This window comes from Agelaius phoeniceus, chromosome 18 (genome assembly GCF_051311805.1).
Source record: "Agelaius phoeniceus isolate bAgePho1 chromosome 18, bAgePho1.hap1, whole genome shotgun sequence".
NCBI classification, from domain to species: Eukaryota; Metazoa; Chordata; class Aves; order Passeriformes; family Icteridae; genus Agelaius; species Agelaius phoeniceus.
The window spans coordinates 3488897-3515726 of record NC_135282.1 but is presented as its reverse complement, the minus strand read 5'-3'; the positions used below and the strand labels follow the sequence as shown (position 1 = coordinate 3515726).

At 52.0% G+C, this 26830-nt stretch overlaps 1 protein-coding gene and 1 pseudogene across 7 annotated transcripts in view; one reads left to right on the top strand and one right to left on the bottom strand.

Moving 5' to 3' along the window:
* The window catches only part of CUX2 (cut like homeobox 2), a 62713-nt gene extending 43843 nt beyond the window's left edge, over positions 1–18870 (bottom strand). For 4 of the 7 annotated variants that reach the window (XM_077187957.1, XM_077187969.1, XM_077187959.1 and 1 more), the window contains exon 1: positions 18528–18672. In XM_077187957.1, coding sequence (XP_077044072.1) covers positions 18528–18572 — 45 coding nt within the window. In that variant the 5' untranslated portion in view covers positions 18573–18672. Of the gene's footprint in view, positions 1–18010; positions 18445–18527; positions 18673–18823 lie in introns of those variants that run through there. The other 3 variants (XM_077187964.1, XM_077187963.1, XM_077187962.1) reach the window with 3 other exon arrangements.
* An 881-nt stretch (positions 18871–19751) lies between these two features.
* Positions 19752–21336, top strand: LOC129128612 (protein FAM32A-like pseudogene; annotated as a pseudogene).
* The last annotated feature ends 5494 nt before the right edge of the window (positions 21337–26830 follow it).

The window sequence follows — 26830 nt, the reverse complement described above, 5'->3', positions numbered from 1 at the left end:
GTTAGTCCACCCTAAAAATAAGAAATACCAGCAACAACTGCTCCTCCAGAACAGTTCCCAAAGCCCCAAGGGGCTGGGAGACTTTGCTCTCCATCCACATGAATGCTCAGTTACAGAAATCAGAAATAATTGCAAGTAAATAAAAATAATTTGCAATTAAATGGCAATTAATGCGTAAATAAATGTGAAAGCTGCTGCAAACCCACTTGCAAGGAGACACCAGCCTTTTTTGGAGACCTGACCTCTGCTGCCCATCCATCTCCCAGTGCAGACCAGGGCTGGACCCACAGGTGGCTGCTGGTGGCTTTTCCACTCCAGCCTGACCACCACCACCACCCATCTTTTCATTTGGCTGATTACAAGGGAGGCAAGCAGAGAATTGGGGTTTATTTTTGTCCTGGTTTTTGGTTTTCCCTCCCCAGCCAGAGCTGGGCATCCCCATCCCACAGTGAGGATGTGCCAGCACCGTGGCAGGATGGGAGCTGGGAAAAGGACCCTTTGCTGTGGGATCCAGGGCTGTGCTGAAGAGAGACATCTCTCCCTGTAACTCCATAACTCAGAATAAAAAGCTGAAGCTCGAACACAGCGCAATTAATGCAGGAAGCATCGATTCCTGCACGGCACCAAGCTGCCTCATTAATCCCAGGTGCTCCTACAAGCCAATTCCAGCACTGGCCTGCCTGCAACAGGAGCCAAATGGGAGAGCACCAAAGGCTGAGATTCCTTCATGCACAGAGCTCCAAACACCTCCCAAATCCACGTCCATTCCTGGTGCTGCAGAGCCACCATCCTGGGAAATGCCAGCCCAGGGCTCTGGTTCCAAGGGCAGCACCCCACCTGTCCCTGCCAGGGACTGGGATCACACAGGGGTGGCTTTTGGGATGGGAGGGACAAGCCAGCTGCAGTGCCTGGCTCAGGATCCTCACACAATCCCCCTTAACCCCTTGGGCTGCCCCAGCAGGATGGACACAATGGATGGGGGAATTCCCAGAGCTTTTGGGAAGCTGCTGGAAGCCCCTTAACCCCTGCAAACCACCAAGGTCACTGCTCCAGTGCCACCTGGCCAGGAGAGCATCTCCCCACACTGGGAGCCTGCTGGCTCCAGCATCCCTGGATGTAAAAACATGGCTCAGGCAGAAAAAATACAAACCTGAGGCAGCACACAGCTGCCTTTTTGACCCAAACACCCCCAAGCTATGTCCCAAAACACAGCCCCGAGGAAGCTTCTTCACCCCAAAAACCAGGATCTGTGTGACTGGAGGCTGGAAACCCTCTGGAAGCTGCAAGGAGAGAGAAGAAGGAGCAACCTGGCTGGATCCAGAGCTTCCAGCACCCAGAGCATCCCCACGGAGCACAGGGGAGCAGGTCCCTGCTCGGGGGTTGGATGCAGCAGCCAAGGGAAGGCAGCAGCATCGTCCCCGCCGGAACAAATGCCAAATCTGGTTTGCACTTGACAGAGCCTGACAAGAGCAACAATCACAGATTAGTAGGAAAACTTCTTGCTTTTCAACAAAGGTTAATAAATAGTGACAGCATTAAGTCTCTTCTGATTAACTATGCTGAAAGATATTATTGCCGTTTGGAACACGGGATCATTATTGGATTAACCACAGTGTATAAAAATGAAATGTGAGTTTTAATCTCTGGTGCAGGCTGGGCAATGTGGAATAGCTCCTTCCTATTAAATTCCCCAACTCTGGCTGTGGAGAAATTCCATCTAAACCAAGTCACCTTTCCAGTTTTGGGTTTTTGTTTTTTTTTCCCTTTCCTCGATTACAACAAAGCCACCATCTAAAAACGAGCCACGTGTTCTGGCTAAAATCAAACCCCAGAATCCTCTGTCACTTCCCAATCCAGCATCTCCTGGGGAGGATTTTGCTGTACTCCAGCCCCCTTGGCATGGAGCAGCCAGGGAGGAGGGCAAGGAATTGCTGGTCTAATTAAGCACTAAATGAAGCACTTTTGCTCATACGTGACCACCCCAATGCTTCCTCACCCCCTGGATTTGGGCTGAGACATCTCAGGGGCAACGCCCAAAGGCAGGGCAGGGACAACCCCTCAGTGGGGTCACCAGTGCCAGGTATCCCAACAGGATGGAGGGAATTCCACAGTGACAGTCAATGGAGACAGGACAGAACCTGGGATGGTGTGGGATGAACACAGTCCCCAGAGCCCTGATCCCAGCATGAGCTTCCCTTTAGTCCCTTCAGGAGAGGGGACATGAACCCATGGTGTCATAAGGGACATCCCACTCCCAGTGCCAGGCTGTGCTTGCTGCACCCGTGCATGGGAGATGGGGATGGGAGACAGGGATGGCTCATTTGGAACTGATCTACAACAGTCATTTATTCCAAGATGTTCAAAGGGAAAAGATCTTCTAAGGAAACAGTTAAAAGGAAAACTCCCAAATCCACGAGGCTGAAGGCAGCTCCCAGGCTGACCCTGCTCGTGTCCATGCAGGAGAGAGGGAAGGGAAAATCCACAAACCTCGGGATTTGCTGTAACTTAACAATTTCCATACATCCCATCAATTCTCTTCAGCTGCTCACAGGGCATTTGTGCCCAAGCTCAAGGCTCAAAATAGAGAGAAGGTGCTGCTGCATTTAATTAGACAAACTTGGGCCAAATCCAGGCATGGTCCAGCCTAACGCTAGCAGAGCGATGCCAGGAAGGAATTTTACCCATTTCTACTTCAAGTTATCTACTGAAAAAGAAAAGCTCATGACTGAGAATTTTGTCAGCCTGCAAGTGTGTTTGAGATTCCTCCCTCCAGGCCTCCCACCAGGGCTTAAAATACCTCCAGGCTTGGCCAGGGGATAATACAATAAATATCAACCTTTAATGAATTACAGGTGAAAATTGGAGGGGAAAGAAGGCAAAGCCACATCCCATCCTCAGGGAAAGTCTGGATGGGAAAGGGTGGAAACCCTGCAGATCCCACCACAGTCCCACTGGAGCTGTCCTGGGTGAGACCATGGGACAGGACCCAGCATCCCAGTGAAGGCACCAAACCCCAGGGCACCCAAAAGGGCTGCCTGCCTCCCTCTTCCTTAAAAAAACCCCAAACTAGTAGCAGGAGTGGTTATCTTTTCACAAAACCCCATCACTTTCATGAAAAACAATGAATTTTCTCCAGAAAAGGCATTTCTGAAGATGGAAATACTGGGGGAAAACAAATCCAAACATCTCCCAAAAGAGGAAACTTCTGTGGTTTTATTTTAGGAGGATTCTCTCCCATTTATCATTCCCACTGTTGGCTTCACACCCACCTTACTTCACTGCACAGCACCAGGACTGGTTTACAACATGACATAACAGCTCCACTATCCCATTATTATATTTTTTTCTTATTTTTATTTTTAAAACCCTTAAGAGCAGCTGCTACTTAGCACCAATTGAAACCCCTTATCTCCCTTTCTGGATGAAAGGGGGGATCTGTTTGTTGTAGTAAAACCAGTTTGCACCTAGATCAAAGCCTGCACTGTTTGCATCTTCAGGAAAGTGTTTGACACTCGTGTCAAAGTGTCAAACTCTTTCATTACCACGCAAAGAGGAGACACTTTGACTAGAGGAGATAAGATGTTTCTGTCAATCAGCATCCAGAAACAGCCTCCCCATGATGATTAAAAAAAATAAAATAAAATAAAATAACAAGATGGTTTCAGCCACAGCATCCGAACGGTGGCTGTGCAGGGGAGAGATGGAGTAATAAATAATGGGCTGAAAGCAAAGCTCCACTGCAAGGAATGAGCATCCCACTGTGCTCTTTCTGGGGTCACCAGCCAAGGGGGAATTCTACCTGATACATGGGGAAAAAAGTAGGGAAAATAAAGAATTGTTGCCCAAGGGGAGAGGGGATGCTGGTGCTGGCTCATTCTGCCATCAGCCCCAGTGTCCAATGTTTGAGGATGGAGTCTGGGGGATTTTCCTGGTCTTACAGGTGGGAAAAGATGAGTCAAGCCAGAGAAATGTCAGAAAGTCTAAAAACAACCCAAAATCCTCTGCCCACAGAAAATCCACATGGGAGCTGCTGGTGGTTGGAAACACTTGGATGAAACATCCCAAAAATCTGTTCCTCCCCATTTCTGCCCATTCCTCCCTAATCCATCTCTTACAGGAACACAGGGTTGGGGTCCACATGGTGACATGTAGAGCTCAGACACTCATGGTTGGTGCCAGGAGGTGGCACAGTCCCAGCAGTGTCACCATCCCAGCAGTGCCACCGAGCTGTGCCAAAAGCAATAAGCACCCTGAAACAGGATCTTCTCAACAGTGGGGGCAATTATCAGTTTGTTCAAGGGAAAATAGAGCTGGAAGCAGCATCCAGCCATGGTGGAGATTAGAGAAAAGGCTGCTTAGACCAGCCACGTTGGAGGAGCTCTGCAGGAGCTCTTCATCCATATGTAAACACTGCCACCAGAATTCCAGCACTGCTCCTGGACCAGCAGAGTTATCAGCTGAGCAAACTCTGCTGGTTTAATTCTCCATTGCCTTCGGGCACACTCAGCTCACCCTCCCATGGGATCCACAGGGATTCATGGATTCAGAAGCAGGAGGAGAGTGACCACCCCACACTGAGGGAATTTCTGAACTTCCCAGGTTAATTCAGGTCGAGCTCCCGGCTGCAGATCCTCTCCGCTGACCTCTTTGCAAACTCCTCTTGCAAAATTGGTTTTTAGCAAAGCCACTTATCACCTTAACCATCTATTGATTCCCTGACTCCTGGCCAGAGCTCCCAGGATCCAGCAGCACGGGCAGGAGGAGCTGAGGGACTCCACCACAACACGGGGCCAAAAAAGGAGGCTCAGGGGGGACCTTTTGGCTCTCCACAGCTCCCTGACAGGAGGGTGCAGCCAGGGAGGATCAGGCTCTGCTCCCAGGGAGCAAAGGACAAGAGGGAACAGCCTCAAGCTGTGCCAGGGGAGGTTCAGATTGGAAATTCAGGAAAATTCTTTCACTGAAAGGGTGGTCAGATATCAGAACAGGCTGCCCAGGGCAGGGGTGGAATCACCACCCTTGGAACCATTTGTGGCACCTGAGGACGTGGCTCAGTGGTGAACATGACAGTGCCAGGTCAATGGTTGGACTCAACAATCTTGGAGATCTTTCCCAGCCTGAATGATCCCAGGACTCAATTCCACCACTGAGCTGGGACCTGGACCCCCCTCCCACAGGGCAGTTGTGAGGAGAACAAACAAACAACACCCTCCCCATGAACACCCCTCCCCAGGGAATCTTCCCCATGACTCCTGTGCCACCTGAACCCCATGGAGACAGCCAGGAGTGGTTGGGAGCAGCAGCTCCAGGCCAGGGCTGCAGCAGGAGCTGCCTCCTGCCTCTCCCAGCACGATCGATCTCCCAGCAGTTACAGCTGGTATAATTTTTGCTTAGCTTCAAATACCTGGTGATCATGAATTCTTTGGCCACAAGGTTATAAAGAATTCTCTAAAACATGAGGAAAAGATTAAGCCTGCTTATAGTTAATAATATACTGTACACTGTCTATCAAGCTGGCTGTTTGCTATTGAGAGCCTACTATTAGACACTTATTTAAAAGGCCTTTCAAGGCTTCCCAAGAAAGTGCAGTTATGCATTTTTTTTCTGGCAAGAACTACTATAGATAAACATCAATTCGCTCCTGCGGATCACAGTCGCAGTAAATAAATTTTTCAGGAAGCTAAGTTCCATACAAAGCCTCCTCAAAAGCTCCCATTTCACACAACATCAATGTTTTGGCCTCTAAGAAAGAAAAAGCTGGAAGGTTGCTTTATCCAGAGCTAAATTATCAATTGTGGCTGCTTGGGAAAAAAAAAATAAAGTGTGTCAATGAGAAATGGGGGTGGGAGGTACAGAGCACTGTGGCTGGATGGTGATGCTGGGTGGAGACAAAATGGGGAAAGACAGGGATTTTTGGGGATGGACCTGCACCCTCCAGGATGGCACTGCCAGCTCCAAAATCACCCCTGCAGCTCCACATCACGATGGTGAGGAGGGAGCAACGAGCTCTGGGCCAGCTCAGCAGCCACAGCCCGTGCTCTGTTCTTTTATAGCTTTTGGAAGTGGCAGCCTGGGATTATCCATTAAAATTTGTGTCACCAAACCAGCCCCGCTCCGGCCGTCACCGCGACGCTCGCGGGGCTGGGATGGAGGCAGAGCTCAGCCCATGATGTGCCAGCTGTGCCAGCTGTGCCAGCTCAGCAGCCCAAAGGTGCTTTTGGGAGCAGCTTCCTGGGATTCAGCCATGGGTAACAAAGAGGGGCAGGAAAAGCATCTGAGCTCACCCCTAGCTAACGATGCCACTGTAATTTTGGTGTCCCACGGCGCTGCCACCCGCTGCCCACCCAATAACAGAGTCCCTGGGGGGCTCATCCCAACCCTGAGCTCCAGGAGCTGCTGGCACGGTGGGAGCCAGGGCCATGCTAATATCCAGAACACTCCATCTGCTCTTTAAATAAAGAGATGCTGGGCTCTGTCATTATGGTTTAATTATTAGCCTAAAAAAAGACCGAAATGCAGAAACCCTTCCAGGCTCAGGTTATGCATCCTGGCGGGAAGGGGATTCTTCCATGAGGGAAGGGATGGGCAGAGAAGACCACTGCTGTCAAAAGGTAAATTTGTATGGTCCCCACAGCGAGACCTAATGAACCCAAATACCCTGTGGTGCCCAAAATTATTGCAGCATCATACTTGGCTAAATGGCTCAAAAAAAAAAAATCAAGGAGGAAAGAGGAGAGGATGGTTTGCAGGTCTTGGTAACTCTGGATAGAATCCATGCAGCTTTGGAGTGACACACAAGATGTACCTGGGACTGGCTGGGGTACAAATTCATACACCCCAAAATGAATCACAGAATAAAAAATGCTTTGGGTTGGAAGGGACCTCGAACATCATCTCTTGAACAACCTCTCCCTGCCATGAGCACAGGGACCTTCCACTATCCCAGGTTGCTCCAAGCCCTGTATAATCTGGTCTTGAAAAGTTCCAGGGATGGGAACCCTGGGAAAAACCCTGAGCTGCAAAGGAGCAACCCCTTTGCCCGGCCTCAAGGTGCAAAGGAAGGAGCCAAGCACCATTTCCAGCCCCTCCTGGGCTGTTTGCTCCCAGCTCCCACCGGCTCCAGACCCAGCTCTGGAGCTGTTTTTGGGTCAATCCTGTCCAGAGCAGTGCCATTAAAACCCAGGCACCCATCAGCAATACATTTACTCAGCTGCTAAACACAAGGACAATTTTTGGAGTGAATAAGTTACCAGAGGAGGAAGAACTGGGCAAGTCCCCACTGCCCAAATAGGGCACTAAACCCCATCACTGCTTTCTAAGCACACATTATTTAATAAAAACCAGCCCAGGAGTCCCTCCACTCTTTGCAAAGCTGGTTTTTTTCCAACTCTTGTCAGAAAATAACCAGCAGATGCTCAAGAGAAGAAGCACATTTTCCATCACTAAAATAAACTTCATTTGGAAGTCCCAAACTTGTGACACCCATCGCTCTCCTGCAAATAAACCTGCCAGGGATGATAAAATCTGCATATTTAACCTCCTCACAGTGCTAATGATCTTAGGAGAGGCTGATACATCACCTGTGTCCGCTGAGAGCAAACACCCATTACCTGCAGAGTTATTTCCAGGTTATAGGAACGAGCCCTTGGGATTATAGGGCTATAATAACACCAGGCACTGCAAAGCTCCAGAGGAAAACTCAGTTGTGAGAGCAAACACAGAGCACGTGGGTGCTCAGCTGGGAGCTGGAATAGGCACCCAAAGGGATCAGGAAATCCATCCCCATGTTCACATCCCCACCTCCAGCATCCCCAGCACCAGCCAGAGACCTCAGCATGTTTCTCCCAATGCTTGAATCACCACCTCATCATATCAACAAAAAACCTCTACCTATAAATCCAGAAATGTACCAATTTTTTAAGAAGCAGCCACACTTTCAAGAAAAAAAAAATGAAGAAAACCAAAAAATCTACCTGAAGCAATTCCTCACCACCAGCCATGTTCTTAATTGATCCAAGGGAGAATATTTATTTAGGTTAAGGAGACTGCCAGAAGGCACAAGTTTTAAAAGCAAAATCCCAAAGAGCCCAGGGCAAACCCATGCAAATTATCATCCCAACAAGTTCTTTTCTATATCAATATCTGCCAGTGGCAGAGAGTCCCCAGCCAGTGGGATTGTACCATTGTACCCTGCTGACACTCTTCCCAAAATTACATTTATGAGACTTTTACCTTTTCTGCTATTAAAAACCAGAATTTGATTTTCAGGGAGTCCTGTGATGGTGGTTGTTAACCACTTCACTGGCTTCAAGACAAAATTTTGACCCAGTGGATTCCATTAAAAACCCACTAATTTATTATTCTAAAAATTATATTTATTTCACGCATGTCTTTACAGAAAGAAACACGTGCAGTTTATCAAGATGCAATGAAATACGTCAACTTTGGAATCTTTTTGTGCCCAAGAATCAAACCAAACAATTTAGAAAATAAATAAGTAAAGCTTTTGCCCAGGTCCCCCACTCAGTATTTAACTTCCCATGGGGACCCAGCTCTTTTGAATGATGAAATCAAAAGTTATTCCCTCAGAAACTTTGCTCACAGGCAGGAATTTAACCAGGGTATTTCTGCATCCCACCAGGGTTTGTTCCCTGCTCTCCCATCACCCACAAGCCCATCCTGGTGGTCCTTGGGGAGGGGAGCTCCATACAGGAGGCTCGGGAAAACCTGAATAAAACACCCCCAAAATGTAAAATTTTTCTCAGTGGCTGGTAAGCGAATGTTTTCCATCGATAACAAGATAGTTAAATCAAAGCTTCAGCAGCAGCATGGATTTCCCACCCAATCAGTGGATGGATCAAATACCTGGCACGAGGCTGCAGATAATCCCAGCGATTTATTTTGGGGGAGCCAGGGCCGGGGAAGGGGGGGAAGGCTCCAGCCCCGGCGAGGATTTGCGTATTAGTAAAAACAAACAATCCTGTAAATAACGAGCCCCTCGTCCTGTCTCCACCACGCTCCTCTTATTGAGTGAGTCAGATGTTCTGCTGATTAAAAATTGATCCATTTCAAAATCTAATCAACAGAATAGGATTCTTTCATATGTTATCAAGGCAGATGCTGACAACAAAAACCAAACCTGTTATTAACCCATGAACCCCGGTGACCTGAACCTGGCTGGGCTCTGCAACTGTAAATTATTCAGTAGTCCAAGAGCAATACCCGTAAGCCTGATGAATTTACTGGTGCTGCTGGGGGTTAAAGCCAATATCACAGACCCAGGGGTCCCTGGGGACACGGTTCATGACACGCTGCCACTCTGTGTCATGCCTGGGAATACATTACTGGCATCTGCTCCCCTTTGCCTTGCAAATGCCTAGCCTTTTTCCTTTTTTTTTTTGTCGTTTTTTTCCTTTGTTTTTAAGTGACTTTCTGCCTCCAGCACAGCCCTGTGGGGAGTGGAACTCCTCGGTCCTGCTGGTCTCTGCTCCAAGCCTGTGTCACCAGCAGAGCAAATGGTCCCTGCTTCAGCCACAGCCCAGCACTGCTCGTTCAGTGCCTCACTCAGCCATGAGGAACAGGAAAACTGGGGGAATAACTGCGACTTATTTTGATTTAAATCCTTATTTTTAAGCCCCATTGGCACCCCTGCCCATGCTGCCCAACCCAGCAATGGGGGCATTGCCACGGGGTGATGCCACAGCTTGGTGGCACCTTGGATTTCTCTTTGTGGGCTGGTGACAATCTCACCTGGTCACACCTTGTCCCTCCCCAAAACACCCAAAAGATGATGATGATGATGCAGAGAAACTCCAGCTCTGACACAGATTCCAGCCCAGGATCACTGCCAGCTGCATCACCACAGCATCACTTGGTTCTCAAACTAACACCTTCCTCCAAGTTTTGGGGGAAAGCAGCAGTTTAAGCACAGATTCTAAAGCTTTTTGAGGCAAAGCTCCCCTGCCCAGCACTGCTGAACCCTTTATTTCCTCCCCCAAGCTGCCCAGGTGCTGCCCCAGCCTGGCTGATCCTCCTGGCTGGAATCAGAATGGGGGAAAAATTGGCGCCACATAAACCAAGTTCAAAGATAATGACAGCTCTTCTCTTAAACAGTAATATATTTATAAGTGTAATGACTCTCTGACCTCTCCTTAAAGCCCAAATAACCCCTGGGGAGCCCCCTCAGTCTGGCCACGATCGATCCTGGCTGGGCTGCAGCTCCCAGACAGAGGCACCTCCCAGGGATGCTCCAAAGCCTCTCCTGCTCCCCCCAAAATCCCACGGGGTGCCTGGGTATTTAATAGTGAGGCCCCACCATCCTTCACCCCACAACATCAGGGGGAGCCCAGCTGGCACCATATGGCTAAAACCACCGAATATTGACCTTTTTTTTTCCCTCTATATCAAATCCAAAAGGGCTTTAAAAACAACACAGAACAGTGCCCACAGGGAGGCTCCTGGATGCTCTGGAAGGGAAGCCCAGGCTCTTCCCAGCAGGGATTTTGGAGCACTGTGCCCTTCCTGGCACACTGGAGCCACAGCCCACCCCTGCAGCCCCAACATCAGTGCACAGACATCACCTCCATCAGTTCTGGGTCCAAAGGGGACAAGAAAATCAGCAGACACTGAGTGGTTTCATCCTTTTTAAAAGCCTGCCTGGATAAACACTCCTGGCTGGGCAGCCCCAGGCTCCACAGTCAGAGCAGGTGGGATCCCCCTGCTTTGGGGTACACCTGGATCCAGCCCCCAGCAGCTGCACCCCCACATCCCTCCTTGTGCATGTCCAGCCTGCAGGGAATCCCCAGCCCCATCCTTACAGGGATCCCAGGGATACCAGAGGGATCCAGGCACGGAGAGCACAGCAGGGGTTTGCCTCCTAATAAATCCAGTTATTCCATCAAATTCCATTATATTACGAGATAAAACAGGCAGTGAGCCTTGGAGGAGGAACTGAGTGATGGATCCAGCCCATCCTGGCCCAGCCAGGGATCCATTCCCACAACCTGCAGGGATACATGGGAACAACTCCTGGCTTGCCTCAGCATCCTCCTCCTCCTCCTCCTCCTGGCCAGGGCAGCCCAGATCACCCAGCTCCGACCTCGGCTCCCTCCTCCCCATCTCATAATCACACTTGTGCAAAGCCTTTTCCTACACGAGGAAGAGAGAAAACATCCTTGGAGAGCCTCACAATCAGACAATTTTTAAGATCATGGAGCATTAAACCATTCCCAATAGGGTTTACTAATCAAACAGCCAAATCCTTCATAACCAACCAATCCCTACAGAGCAATTAAATCCTTCCCCTTTAAAACACTTGGCACGCTGTCTGGGGAGAAAAAGAAAAATTTGCAAAATTCATTTGATAAATTAACCAGGGAAAAGAAAGAAGTGAATCAAGCTTTGTTCTTTTCATTTTTTTTAATTATGGAATTCACAATGCCTGAATAATGTTTAATAAGAACTATGAAAATTCCTAACAGTATTACAACACAACACAAAAGAATTAACCTGGTTACCGTGAAAAATTGCATATTTAATTAAGAACAGAGAGTTCAAAACTATCCAGAGATTTCAAAAGTACCGTTGCCTAAGGGGCTAAATTACACGCTCGCAGTGCTGCTAACAGGGCTGGAGCTCACAATCATTACCCAAGTGTCCCCATTAAGTGACAATGGGCAGATGACATCAAATTCATTTCAAAAGCAACAGGAATTGAAGCATTCGCTTGGGTAGTGGAAAGGAAAGCGACTATCCTGCTGGTATAAACCAGACCCCTTGTTGATAAAGGCAATAATTAAAGAATAATGTTAATTAGCTGCTTTTATTTGAGAGGAAAGCGCGGCGGCAGGAGACGCTGCCTCGGCGTGCGCCGAGCGGAGCCGCTGGCCTGGGCTGGAGCTGGAGCCGTGCCCAGGGCACAGCCCCGCCGGGCAGGGCACCCTCCAGCCCTCAGCTGTGCCAGGAACGGGGCTGGGAGGAGCTGGGATGGGCTGGCATCAACAAAGCACAGCCCAGCGCCGGTGCCAGAGGAGGGAACAGGAGCGGCGCGGCCACAGCATTCCACAGCATCCCACAGCATCCCACAGCATCCCACAGCATCCCATAGCATTCCACAGCATCCCATCCCATCCCATCCCACAGCATCCCACAGCATCCCATCCCATCCCATCTCATCCCACCCCATCCCATCCCGGCATGGCAAATGTGGCATCAGCAGCCGCTCAGGGGAGAGACCCCACAGGCTCACAGAATCATGGGGTGTCCTAAGTTTAAGGGGCCCAAAAGGATCATTGACCAACCAACCTCTGGTCCTGCACAGACACCTCAACAATTCCATCCTGGGAGTGTTGTCCAGACACTCCTGGAGCTCTGGCAGCCTCAGGGCAATGCCCATTCCCTGGGGAGCCTGGGCAGTGCCTCTGGGGGCTGAACCTTTCCCTGATACCCAGCCTAACCCTCCCCTGGATGGAGCTCAGCCCCACCATCCTGAGGGATATCTACACCATGGGGGTCACCACCATCCTCCGCCACGCCGGGCATCACAGGGGGCTTTTAACCCAAACTGTGCCCCCACAGAGCCCACAGCTCCTCCCTCAGCCCAGAAACCGAGGGGACAGGAGGGGCAATGATGCCCCAGCTCGCGGGGATGCAGCGATGTTTGCGCAGCACTCGCAGAGCCGCAGACGGAGGCAGCTCTCCCCGTCAGCGTGATTAATAAGGAATAAATGTCCTCTGCAGCCAGGCTGAGCAATAACACCCCGGCTCTGCTCCGTGCTTACAGCACACATTACAAGCCCTGCTGCCAGCACCAGGTAATACTTTATTATGTTATCCTGACGGAGGAAAACAAAGGATGCTCGAGGTCCTGACTTTGGTGTAAAACCACGGGAGCGTTACCAAAGGCAACGGCGGCGCGCTCGGAGCGGCTGACGCACGGCTCAGCTCCCACCAGAGGAATATTTACCCGGGGTTCAAACTGGTTATTTACTTTTTTTGGGAATCTGTGTTGCAGGAGGACTGGCTGGCACAGGCACACGCTGAGAGTTAAATATTAAACGGCCCCACGCTCGCCTAAACCACAGCAAAGTCAATGCTCGGGGTGCTGGGGCAGCTTTGGGGAAATCACTTAGTGCTGCACCAAAATAGGTAAAAAAATGATTAAACAGCAAGGCCATGTTAAAGAATAAAAGGCACCAAATTCACTTTGGAAGGAGGTGTTGGTGCAACCAGGGAACTCAGCTTAAAAAAGCCACCAATGTTGAGAATGTTGAACATTGCCCCCATTTCCCCAAATCCTCACCTAGCAAAGGCAGGAGAGGGGGAATCACAGCACAAAAGGGATCTCCAGCAAACCAGAGCCAGCACAGGGCCAAATCCTGCTTCCCAAATCGTGCTGTCTTGGAAAGACAGCCCAAAAGCTGCAGGAAAACGTGCACCACAAAAAAAAAAAAAGAAAAAAAGGTAATTAAAGAAAACTCAGTCACAGATCCTGTTGCAACACAGAGGAAAAAAGTGTTACAAAAGGGGAAAACTTTTTAATAAAGTCTGCAAGTATATATTCCTCCTTTATCAACCTCAAGATTTATTGACCCAAGGAGCCATATTGACTGAATAAATCTTGATAATGACCCCAGCAGAAGTCAATACCTGCTTATTATCTCCCAAGTTGGGGAATTACATCTTTCGGTAATAGGAGCAGGATGGTACAAAATGTTCTGAGAAACTTCACCCAGGCATTTGGGGGGGAATGGATGCCTCTAATGTGCCTTTTCCAATCACAGAGGGTGGGAATGTGCTACACCCTGAGCTGCACTGTGGGTTCTGTCTCGAGGGAGCACACACCCATGGCTTGCAAATCCTAAATAAAACCCATTTCAAGGCGTGCTGAGGAGCAGGATGCTGCTGCTCACCTTCCCTCCCTGCAAACAATGGCCCTGTAATTTCAATTTGCTGTGTTTTGTTGGCAGCTCCCAGGACAATTCCCTGAAATTCGGGATGTGGGAATTCCTGCAGCCAGGGATGTGGCACACCATGATTACACCAGCACTCAAGGGAGCAGAGGAGAAGCACCACTGCTGTCCCTTGGGGCATGCAGCCACCTCTGGGAACCCAAATAGAACGATTTTCTCCAGCCAGCAAAAGCAGGAATGGAAAATGGGGGAGCAGAGGAGCCCCTGGAGCCCCTAAAACCCACAGGCAAGCAAAGCCTCCTGCATTTAAAGATGATGATTCTTCTGCCAACAGCCAGCTTCCCATTCAGCAGAGAAAACAGGAGCCCTGGGACCAGCACACACAACAATTTGCCTGAATTTTCATTCCAGGTCTCTGCAGACAGCAAGAAAAATTAACTGAGGGGAGCAGCTCCTGTGCCAGCGCAGGGAGGGAGATGCACCACGAGCTCCACAGGCTCTGCTGAGGATGCCGAGTTCAGCAAGTGCCTCCTGAAGGACTGGCAGGCTGGGAGTGCCCTGCTTCCTAAGCTGGTCATAAATAATAATTCAGATCACCCAAGGCTTTAACATTCCTCTCCACCCAGCCCTGGGGGCGGCTCTCTGCTCCCCATCCCACAGGGCATCCACACCAGAGGCACCCCACGACCCTCAGCCCTCACTGCTGACCCCCATTTCAGTGGGCACAGCAGCCCTGAGACTCCACTCAGTCCCACACTGAGCTGGAACACCCACCAGGAGCTGGCAGGGCTTGTGCTCATCCCTGCAGTCCCACAAAAATCAAATTATATTTCTATCCCTGTCCCCCTGGCTGCCTCGTGGTCACAATCCCTTTTTTCCCCCCCTGCTTCCAAGGCCACAGAGACAATCCACTAAACTGGATCAGGAGGCCAGCATGTACATCTCTAATGGGCTGCAGCACGCACACAATTAATTAATGGATTTATTAATTAGGGAAGAAGTCACTCTCCAGGCTGGAATTGGGGTCACCAGTTTCTAAAGTGAGAACTATGGTGCTAAAGATAAACTCTCATTTTCTGCAGCTCTTCTTGTCTGGCAGCATCTCAATTATTCAGCCAGAAAAAAAAAAAATTAAAAGAAAAAAAAAATCAGATTTCACTTCAGGAACTTCAGCCTGACTTTCCAGTGATGCTCAATACTGACCCCAGAGCAGGTGGGACCAGAAACACAGCCCATCTCCTCCCATATAAACTGGAAATAGTAGAAATACCAGGTATTAAGGAAGGATTTGGGGGGGTGGGATGGATTGTCACCTCAGGCTGTCCCAAGGAGGGAGTGGCAGAGGAAGGGGACGCCACGAGGTGGTCAATGACAGTGACATTCCAGGACACCTGAGTCCTGCCATGACCAAGGTTTGAACTCTGCTGGGGCACCAGCTGCATTTCAGTGCCCAGTTCAGCTGGACCTCCCTGGGGGCAGCTGCATTTCCAGCCCTGCATCCCTAAGGACACAGAGCCCCCAGGTAAAGGACAGAGGCGTCACTTGCGTCCCCACCAACAGGGCACAGCCCTGTAGGAGAAGCCACCTGAAGAGCTGTGGTCAGGGGAAGCTCCCAGGAGGAGCACAGAGCCATCAGACAGCAGCCAAGCCAAGCATGAGACAGACATCTGCCCAGGCTCTGGCTCTGGCGCCCAAATTCAGATTAATTGTTCAAACCAGATGATTCCACAGCCAGTGCTCCCCACGCCCCACTGCACCAGGAGCAGCTGGAGCCACTGGAAAGCACAAACTGCATCCCCAGCCTCACAAGGCTTCTCAGCCAGCCCCGGGCACAAACTGCAATTTCACAAAACCAGAGATTTCAGCTTGGAAAGGCAAAAATCGCCCTGAGATGGGGGCACCCAGAGCTTCCCCGGGCTCCTCACATTTCCCTTGGGCACAGTGGCCACAGCCACCATCCCACCCTCCAGCAGGGATGGAGATGAAGGTGCTGGGTGCTGGACCAAACTGGAATGTGCCACCAGTCTCTCCATAAGAGCCCTAAAAACCCAGAGCACCAGGGGCATTCACAGAGGCGAAGCTGCCCCAGAAGCACCTCAGCCTCCCCCCAGGTTTCTCCTGCTGCTCCACAAGAATGCAGCTAAGTTTACTAGTCCAAGCTCCAGGAATTAAGCTCCAGCCAAGAGGACTGATAGCTTATTTACTGCTGTCGTCTATATAAAGCAGAATTTTGACACATTGTTAAATGATGCACATTTAGATAAGTCAAGCTGTCATATCATTTAATGGATGTCTAAACTCCCTCTGTAGCTGATATGTAAAATTTATGCACTTCAGAATATCATAAGGTTATAATATTTTAATCACATCCACAGTTGTGGGTTGGCTTTTTTGGGGTTTTTTTTTTTGGTTTTTTTTCTCCCCTAAACTTTAAACAGCAAAAACATTTCATGAACCAGACCAGGCTCGGAGGCTCCCGGCTCTCCACACCCGGCAGAGCCGCCGAAGTTTCTGCCCAACTCCAGCACACGGAGAGAGCATTTGCATTCCAGAAAATAAACCCAAGAACATTTTATTTGACGAGAACCAAAGGCTCGGAGCCGTGTAGCCAGAGCTCATCTGCATAATGAGATGTGAAGACATTTATAAAAGATGGCTCTAATCGCTCTCGCCCGCCCGTTGTATTTATTACCCCAAATCAGCAGCTCAAAACTCTTGCCCATTTCTTTGCCTTTTTTAAGGCAGAACGGGTTGGATTAGAGCAGCATCCAGCGCAAGGAGCATCCCATAAATCCACACGGTGCCAACCAGAACGCAATAAACCCCAAGCAAATTAAACCCCAAAAACCCCACGAAGGTATGAATCCCGCTCTGCCTATCACACACGAGAAAGCTGTAAAAAAATACTGCATTAGTAATGTACACAATAAACCAATCTCATAACCCGGTGAAATACGTCTGGCATTATCTTTGATAGAATTTTATCTCTTCTCATTTCCGCGCCTCTCTGCCGTAAAAGGGCTCAGCGCGTTTCGATCCGAGCGCTGCCGAGTGCCACATTATCCCTGCGTTTTCCATATGCCCACCATTCATCAGGGCGGCTCAAACTCTGCCATTCCCGGCCAGCCCCAGGCCACCAGAGCTGCTCAGACACATCCATTAAAAAGGATGGAAGAAAAAAAAAGGAAAAAAAAAAAAGGAAAAAGCTCTTGGAAGAATTATAAATTGATGGAAGAATTATAAATTGATTGCTTGCCTTCTTTTTTTTTTCCTTCCCCCTCTTGTTTTCTTTTTTTTTTAAATTTTTTTTTTTTTTCTTAATGGAGGGCATTAGGCCAAGCTGGCACAAGGTCACCTTTCCCAACGCGATCCTGCTGCCTGGACAGAAGTCAATCCCCAGCGCTCCCTCTCCAGCTCCGCACCCAGCCACAGGCACCGGCCAGGCGGAACGGCGGGGAAGGAAGGAAGGAAGGGAGGGAGGAAGGAAGGGAGGAAGGAAGGAGAGCCGCCACCTCCCAGCCCACCTCTCCCTCCAGCAAAGTTCGCCCCCGACAGACCCAGGGCAAAGTAGCTGCCAATATTTATCTTTAAATAAAGGTGCTGCGCGCACACGGGAAAAGTCATTAGCGCGGTTTAGCGGGGAACGCTTTTGTATCCGAAGCGCTGAGAGCCGTAATCCCTTCCCGGCCACAATGCCAGAACTGAGCAGTCATGGCAAACCCACCGGCCGCGGTACCTGCGGTACTTTTCGGGTCGCGTAGCGCAGATGCAGCACGTAATCTGCTTAAAAGCCAAAATGCATTAAATGCTGGAACTGTTGATCCAGTACCGGAGCCCCATAAATCGCATTTCAATTTGTTTACTCCCCTCCGAAGCACGCTGCATTTTAAACTCCGGAATATCCTACAGGGATAAACCCATTTAATATCCATGGAAATGCGCGTTTCGGTTGTTGTAGCGGCTCCAGGTTGGGTTTTCATCCCATTATGTTGGGAGAGCCATTGTGTTAATTACCCACCTCCTATTTAAGGTGCGTATTTAAGGTCACAAACTGTCAGCAGCCCCTGGCAACCTTCCCCCGCGCACGGTAACAAAGGACTTACCGGGAATTTCACAGACCGAGGGTACCACGGTGGGATACGGCGGCCGTGACCTGCCCGGAGCCACAAAGGAGCTGCCGCCCCCCCGCCGCATCCATCCCCGCTCCGAGCAGCACCGCCTGGTACCGACCGCCTTCCCGGCGCTCAGGGCTGACCGAGCCCCCGCACCGGCCCCGCACACCGGCCCTGGATAACAATGGGAGGGCGGCGGGGCTCCGGGCAGCCCCGCTCCGCCATCCCCGCATCCATCACCGCAACCGCGCGGCTCTGCCCGCCCCGAGCGCGCCGGGGGACGCGGGGACCGAGCCGCCCCCGCTGCGGGCGGCGCCGGGGACACTCGGCAGCCCGCGGGCACCTGCGGCTCCGCTCGGCGGGCGGGCACCGCCACAAACTTGGCGGGGCGGCGCGGGGGGGCCGCGCTCCCCGCAACTTCATCCCGCGCAACTTCCCTCCCTCCTCTTCCTCCCTCCCTCCCTCCCGCCGGGGCGGAGCGGCGGCCGCCCCCCGGCCCTGCTGTCACCTCGGGGGCGGCGGGGCGGGGGCCGGGGCTCCATCGCGGCTCCATCGCCGCTAGCGCTGCTCCATGCTCTGCTCCAGGCTCCCGGGCGGGCGGCGCCGAACAAAGAGCGGCGGCAGCGGCGGCGGCGGGGATCAATTTCTGATACCTATCGATGGGGAAGGGCGGGCGGAGGGAGGGGGGCGGGCGCGGGGGGAGAGGGAGGGAGGGACGGGGAGAGGGGTGGGGGGAGTGATCCGGGCGGCCGCCCCCATCCCTCCCCTCCCTCCCTCCCTCCCGCCGCCGCCGCCGCCACCGACCTGGAGCCGGCGGGCATCAAACCGTGTCCGGTATCGACACATCCATCGATCCCACCTCGGCGGCCATCTTGGGGGAGCCCGGTGGCGCGGAGGGGCGCGGAGGGAGCGGGGGCCGCCCGCCCGCACCGGGGGGAGCAGGGATGGGGCTCCCTCCCGGAGCGCCCCTGTCCCCCCCGGCGCCACCCCCGAGCATCGCCCCCCGCCGCTCCTGGACACCCCCCTGAGCGTCTCAGTCTCGGGAAGGGGCGCGGGGTCCCCCCCCCCGGAGATGGATTTTTTTCCCCGGCCAAATTAAGGTTTTTTAGCTGGAATAATCGCCAGCCGGGAGCCGCCGGTTAAACTTTTCCAGGTTTGTTTGGTTTTTATCCGCCTAATGTGACCCTTCCCGCACCTTTGACCTGCTGGGAATGGCTACAGCAAACACGCTCCCAGCGTTCCGCAGCCAGAAAACCCCGAATTCACAAATACACCGAATTCAGGTTGGTTTAGGGCTGTGTTTTAAAATTTCTCAATGGCTCTGAAGAATCCAACCAACTTCAGCAGAGGAACAGAGCCCAGCCAGCAGCGTCTGAGCACTCACAACACCTGTCCCAGAAATTCCCTCTCTGCTTCTCCACCAAAAAAAAAACCAAACTAAAACGCCACAACTTTACATTTTCCACGCCTCTTTGCCCCATAGCCTGTTGTACTGGCCACACCAATATCCAAGGGGCTTGGAGAATTAATTCCCAATCCCCTGGGGAAGCCTCCCAGCAGGGCCGTGCCACGTTTGTGCTGTAGGGACCCCAGCCCCAGTGGCCACGGCTCAGTTTTGAGCAGAAAAGGACGGAGCTGCCCCTCTGTTATATTGCACTAAATAGTTAATTAGTTGTTTGCGCCGGGTGTTCGGTAATTTGCGCTGTTCACATTATTTGTATCCTATCGCCACATGGTCTTCCCCTTTCTCCCCCCCTCCAAATTTCAGCGTGGTGGTCTCTCCCAGCGTGACCCCGCCCCTCGCCCCGCCTCCCTGCTGTCCCATTGGCTGTGCTCCTCTAGCCCCGCCCTCCACTCCCCCGGGTTAAAAGTTTCCCGCCATCAGGCGACGCGTCGTTCCCACCTCGGGAGTAAACGTGGGACGTTGTTCCCCAGGTGGAGAAGAGAGTTCTGGTCTTTTGCCTTTGTCCGTGTGTGGGCTGGGGTCCACAGCCAGCCGGACTGCGCTGTTGGGGAAGATGAAACAGGAAAGCCATATAAATATCATTGCCTGGCAAAAGATTTTGAGAATATGGGAACTATAAGCAGGATTGAAATAAAAACAAACTTTGAGATACCTTAGTTACTAAACAACTGGAAAACAATGGTGTGGCTGGCTGAAAGTAATCCCCTTTTGATGAAACAATACCCTCTGCATGCAGGCTGGTCTAAGGGTCAGAGCAGACCCTGCCAGCTTGGCAGAAGGGGCCCAAAGAGGAGTTTTTAGGGTTTAAAATGTAGCACAGTATGGTAATGTAATGATTCTTATAGGCTGTATGTAAATGCTATGGGATTTGTATCTTGTACTAGATTAGTTAGTGAAAATTAGAATATTCAGCACGGAAGAAGATTTATGGTATTGTAACGGGAACCTCGCTCTCTTTACTCTTCCTTGCTCTCTCATTTTCTCTTTACCCCCCTCTCACCTTCTTTCTCTTTCCCACTCTCTACTTCTCCCGGGCCTGCTCCAAGCTGTGGCTGGCAGCTCCAAGCAGGGGAGTGCCCCCACACCCTTTGCAATAAAACACAAGTTCCACCACCTGGCTTCAGAGATCTCTGGTCTTCATCCACAGCAGCTTTTGGGACTTCCAGCCTCCTCGGACTTCTTCGTCATTTTTTGGTCAGCAAGAAGGGTGGGATTGGCAAGCCTGCCTTGCCCAGGGCAGACAGATTCCAGATGGAGAGCTGCCTTCCATCCTTCCCACCAAAGTCCCCAGGAGGGGTGAGCATTCCCCAGACTGCCAGGGGGACTCCAGAGGGATCCCTGGAGGAATCCCTGGAAGGTGTGGGGTTTTTCCTAGTGTGGAGGGAAGGCTGCAGCCCCAGCTGGAGGGCTCTTCTTGTGGTGTGCAAGCGGCTTTTTGCGAGTCCCTGGCAGGTTACGAGGCCGTGCACCGCACTCTGCTGCAGCCAAAGGGCAGCGCCAGGGCCCTGGGGCCAGTGAGAGGAGGAAGAAGGCAAAAGACAAGGCCCAGATTCTGGAGCAGATTGTGAGCAGCAAGAAGCAGCAGGAGGAGGAAGAGGAGGAAGAGGAGGAGAAGAAGCAGCACGGGCTGGACAGGTGGACCCTGGCACAGGTGGCCTTTGAGAAGATGGAGGAGAAGCGGCAAATGAAGCAGATCCTGAAGAAAGCATCAAAAACCCACAAGCAGCGAGTGGAGGAGTTCAACAGGCAGCTGGATACTCTGACTGAGCACCACGACATTCCCAAAGGCAGCTGGACTAAATGACCAGGCTGCTTTTCACGGCTCTGGAGCTGGAGTTGAGTTTTGTTTGTATCAAGCCATGTAAATCTGTCTTTTCTCCATATTGTCTAATAAATTGTCCGAGCTTTTATGACTTTATACTGTCTTAATTTATAGACTTGTTTTTTAAAACCAAACACGCTGCAATGTCTCCTCTGGGCTGAGGTGGATCCCTGTGCTCCCAGAAGGGCTGGAGGGAGATGGGGCAGCATGGACACCAGCAAAGCCACCAGTGCTCCTGCAGTGGTCACTTGGAGTCCTTCACTGCTCCTAAAACTGCAGCAAATCTTGCCCTGCTGGGGCCTCTCTCTGCACAAAGCTGGGGAGGAAGCAGCCCCTCACTGCCCAGCTATCACCCTGCTGCTGGGCTCTTGGGATTCCACCAAAAAGCAGAGTTTGAGTTCAGAAGACACTGAAGAAAAGGGACACTCTTCAAACTGCAGCCTGCCCTGCAGATGCTTCCAATTCTCACAGGGACAGGTCTGCTCCTGGGCCAGGAGAATTGTCCAGAAGGGTGAGGCAGACACACAAAGTGACCTTGGCCCCACACTGTAGCACAAACAGCCAGGAAATGATCTTGTTCTTCTCATCTCTTCCACTCAGAGAAACTTGGAGCCGCTCACAATCCCACAATTGCAAAACGCCTCAGGCAGAAGAACAAGTGAACAGAAAATCAAAGTTCAAAGAAAGATTTGCAGGAGTCGAGGCAGTTTGTGTGAGAGAGAGCCTGGATGTTCCTGTGAGCCCTGCACCAGCATCTTCCCTGCCTTCAGAGCTGGCTGGAAAAGGGGCAAACCCTTCTTCTGGTCCTGCAGCAAACACCTCGCCTGGAACTGGGGAACCCCAGATGAAAATGCTGAGAGAGCTGAAATCCCAACCCTGGTGGCATCAACAGCAAATTCCACAGATGCTCTGAGACCCCAAACATGAGTGCCCAGGTGCTGCTCCTGCTTGAGGGCACACGGGTCAAAGCCTCCAACTTTGTACTGGTGAGACCCAAGTGCCAAAAATAGATTCCCTTATCCCCCAAATCATAAAAATCAGGGAGTGGAAACTACTGGGAGTCATTGAGATTTGTAATGAGATTGGGGCTGCTGGTGGTGCCAGGAAGATGCTTCACCTGAATGAGGCTGGGGGTGGGAGCAGAGGCCCTGCAAGGGGAGATCCCAGTGGGAATTCATTTCCATTCCCCCCTCAGGGCCAAGGGAGGTTTGCTCAGGGATGGGTCCCAGGTGGGATGAGTGGTCTTTGCTGGAGCACAGCTGGTTCCTCCCCGTGCCAGCAGCAGGGACTGCCCAGTCTGTTCATGGTCCAGGTGCTCCTGGGAGCTGCTGTTGGACACCACCAGGACAGGTCCCAGGCAGGGACCTTCTCCCTGCACCCACAAAGCTGATCTCACCCCCATAAATCACTGCCCTGCTCTGCTGCCCAGGGAACGCAGGAGCCTGCTCATAAATCAGGAATAAAACTAACTTGGCATCTTTGGTGAGCAAATTAAATTGTGGGCTTTGGAGGAATGTTCCTGTTTGGCCAAATCATTAATAAATCAATGGGAGCAGTGAGGAAGAGGAGAGGGACTGCACCCTGTGCCACCTGGAGGGACGGAGAGCTGCGGGGTGGCACAAACCAGCCGTGTCCCCTGTGTCCCCTGTGTCCCCTCGGGGGCTGCCCCATGGCCCTGCAGCACCCTGGGGGGAGCAGGGGGACCCCAGAGCTGCCACCCCCCCCTCCACAGAGGGCTCACCCCGCCCTGGGAGCTCTGTGAGGTGCAGGTTAATAAATCAGTTTGTCTCCAGCCCCGTTTGCTTTGTGTGCCTGACAATAGCCCGTTGTAAATGGCAGCCCCTTGCCTCCTCTCCTGAAAGGCTTTTAATTAAAACACGGAAGGGGCTTTTCTGTGTACTTTAACAAAAAAAAAAAAAAAAAAAAAAAAAAAAAAAAAAAAAAAAGGGGAAAAAAAAGGATTTCAGCACACTCCCATTCCAGGCATTAATTTATTCCTGCCTTGCTGCCTGTTTGTGATCCACGTAACTGCTTTGTGCAGTGAGCTGGCCCCATGAAGCAGCCGAGGGGTGATGCTGGCAGAGAGAGCTACTGATAGTGACCAGTGCTGATGGTGACCAGCCTGATGGTGACCCAGTGCTGACTGGGAGCTTGCTCGGTCCCAAGGATGGGCAGAGGGACACCGGGAGCCTCACCATGGGACAGCAGTGCCACCAGAGGAAGCAGAGATGTGTGAGGCCCTGGGGCTGGCCAGGAGCTCTGCCCAGCTGCAGCCCTGGGCACATCCCTTGTGGACACCCTGACAGCTCCTGCAGAGCTCTGTCCCCATCCCTGTGCAGTCCCTGTCAGCTGTCCCCCAGCAGGTTTGGTCCTGGGGTCCCAGAAGCCCCTTTCCCCAATCCCTTTTCCCCAATCCCTTTCCCAATCCCTTTCCCCATCCCTTTCCCCAATCCCTTTCCCCATCCCTTTCCCAATCCCTTTCCCCATCCCTTTCCTCAATCCCTTTCCCAATCCCTTTCCCAATCCCTTTTCCCAATCCCTTTCCCCAATCCCTTTTCCCATCCCTCTCCTCTCCCTCTCCCGCCGGGACCGGGCAGCGCCCGCTACAACGTCGCCACCTGGTGGCCACCGCGGGAGCTGCAGCGCGTCCACCGCCGGCCGGGTCGGGGACACGAGGGGGGACACGGGGACATGGGGGGGACACGGGGGGACACGGCCGGCCACGGTGAGGGGACGCAAAGGGACAAGGGGGGCACAGGAGTGCAGGGTGAGGCACCTCGGGGGTAGGCAGCACCCCTTGGCTCCCCGCGCTGCCCGTGGGACATCGCCCAGCTGTGCCCGGCCTCAGCCCTCGCTGTCCCCCGGGATGTGCGGGGAGGGTGCCCGGGCTCCTCCACCGGCCGCCTTTCTGCCTCGGCTACTCATTGCACGCACATTTCCCCTACAATTAGCGCATGCTCTTTAATTAATTTTCCTCTTTTATTGCTTCGCCCAAATTATCTCAGCCCCGGCGCCGCTGGCGCGCTCACGGCGGATAACGCTGCTATTTATGGCTTTCCTGTCAATGCCGCATCCTGTTCTCGGGGCGGGACACAGCCCCGGGACACGCCAGAGCTCAGGAATTGTCTGTCCTGGTCCCCATCCTCGGGCCAGCCGCTCCCCGGCTCTGTCAGGCAGGTGGCGGCTCTTGCCCAAATTCCTGAGCTGGGCAAACCCTCCCGGCCATACGGTGCTGGAACTTTCCAAGGAGAAACGGAGCTGAGTCAGGCAAAGCTGCGGCATCGAATCTGCCCGGAATAAGCTGCTACACGTGGAAACCTTCTGAACACCGAGGGGAGAGGGGTAAAACCCCCTGAAAGCTGCTGAGGATGCTGCTGGTAGAAAGGAGCTGAAGGGGATGTGGTGGGCAAGGGAAGGATGTTCCCAAAACCTCACACAACGGGAACTGAGCTGCAGGGGTGTGATGGAGGGCGCAGAAACCAGTCTGTGCCAGAGGAGATGAATTTCAGCCAGCACCAGAACCCCCACACTCCCCAATTCAAGCGTCAGGGATGGGGTGACCACCTCTGGCAGCTTCCAACAGCAGCTCCCGGCAGGAATCTGTCTTTCCACCTTTAATATGCTTTCCCCCTTTAAAATAATCATTACCAATAAACAAATATAGCAGCCAGTTGTATATAAGCATCAAATTAAGCAGGTACATGCATTTGTTATATTTGATATAGCCTTGTTAACTGGAAATTCCCAGGTTTGGAATATGTATTGATTTCAGCAAACATATATTACTTTACTGTAAGTACCCACAGCCATTGTAGTTAATATACAACAGTTTAATTTAAAATGCATTAGTTTAATAAAAATGCATAAAACAGAAGGGAATTGCATTAGCTTCAATAAAAAAAAAAGAATTCAATTTCATAAATATTATCCAGTGTTAAAATGCATTGATTTCCTGGGAAAATGTATTGGTCAGAGGTAATTTACATTGGTTTGGATGGGAACGTCCCGGGGTGTATACATATGTATTAGTTTAGTCAAATGTGTCTGAGCACAGAAAAAAACACCGGCTGGAGCAGAGGGTATTCAGAAGGAGCAGGCACAGCACGAGCCGGCTCGGGAGCATCCCAGCCCTCCGAGGGGGCTGTGCCTGGGTCTGGACACCCCCAGACGGGTTCTGAGGGTGCTCAGGCCCGGCGGTGCCGGGATGCTGCCGGGATTCCCGGGACACGGAGCCGTTATCAGCCCCGGGCAGGTCTGGCTCAGGCAGAGCCGGCGCCCGGCACAGAGCAGGGGTTAATCAAATCCTTTTGACTCCATTTTTTATCGAGCTCAAGAGGGGCTGGCCTATTAATTAGAAAGGCTTTTTCATGTAAAACACAGGCTCTTTCGCAGATAAGAAGGGACGATGCTTGATTTTGCCGTGGCACAGATCCGTGTGTTATTCCTTGACATCCATTCACAGGCTGCAGCCACTTCCCACAGCTCTTTTGTTCACTACAGGGCTCCAGAGGCAGGTTTGTGCATACAGACACATTCAAAGCACTCAGGTTTTCCTGGGGGCCGACAAGCCCCCCAGTATCCAGAGGAGGAGAAGGATGTGATGTGCCTGGAGGCGCTTCCATCTGCAGGCTGGACCAGGATCCTCAGGGGAGAGCAGGATCTGGCCCGTGCAGCACAGAGGATTTCAGCTGACAGCAAGAAGTGAGCAGTGGAGCAGATGCAACGCCCTACAAATCACAGCAGAAACCCTGGCAGCCATCTGCACCCCGTTCCCATCCCGGATTTCTGTGCCACCCTCTGCACCCCGACCCTTCAAAGCCCCCAGCCACAACCTGGCCAACACCAGGGAGAGACACAGGTCTGGTTTCTTTCAGGCTGGGTGGGTAAAAATGGTTGTTCCTGAAAAAAATAACATTCTGGGAGGCCTCCACAGCTCCAGGGTTTCCTGCTGTGCTGCGCCCAGCACGGACACGGAGCCGGGGATGGGAACGGGCAGAGCCATGGCCAGTCCTGTGAAACCACCACACATCACTTCCCTGATGCTTATGGATTTTTCCTTAATGCCACAAATTAAGGTAATTGGGCTCGGCTGGACGATGAATCCAGCTGAACTTGGCAGGACGAGGGAGCGTCCGTGCCGAGATTGATCCCGCTCATCCCCGGCTGTGCCCGGGGCTTGTCCTGGCCCCAGCTCTGCCCCCGCGGCTCTTTCTCCTGCCCTTTTTGCTCACACAGACCCCAAAACACATCCTGAAATCCCTTCCCTGAGCTGCAGCTCCATCCAGGCGAGATGGTCATTCCCGGATCAGGAGTTTTCCTCCTCCCCAGCAGTTTTCCCTACACGCTTTCCCCACTGAAATCTCCTGGAATTGCCTCCCGCAATCCTCCCCGTAACGCCATCCTCGCTGGCACGGCGGTGGCAGCCGGGCGGGCGAGTGCCAGGGATTAAACACGATATTTGTGACCTCCGGGAGAGCAAGGGCAGCGTCTGGGCAGAGCCCGGAGTTCCAGGGATCTGGTTTCA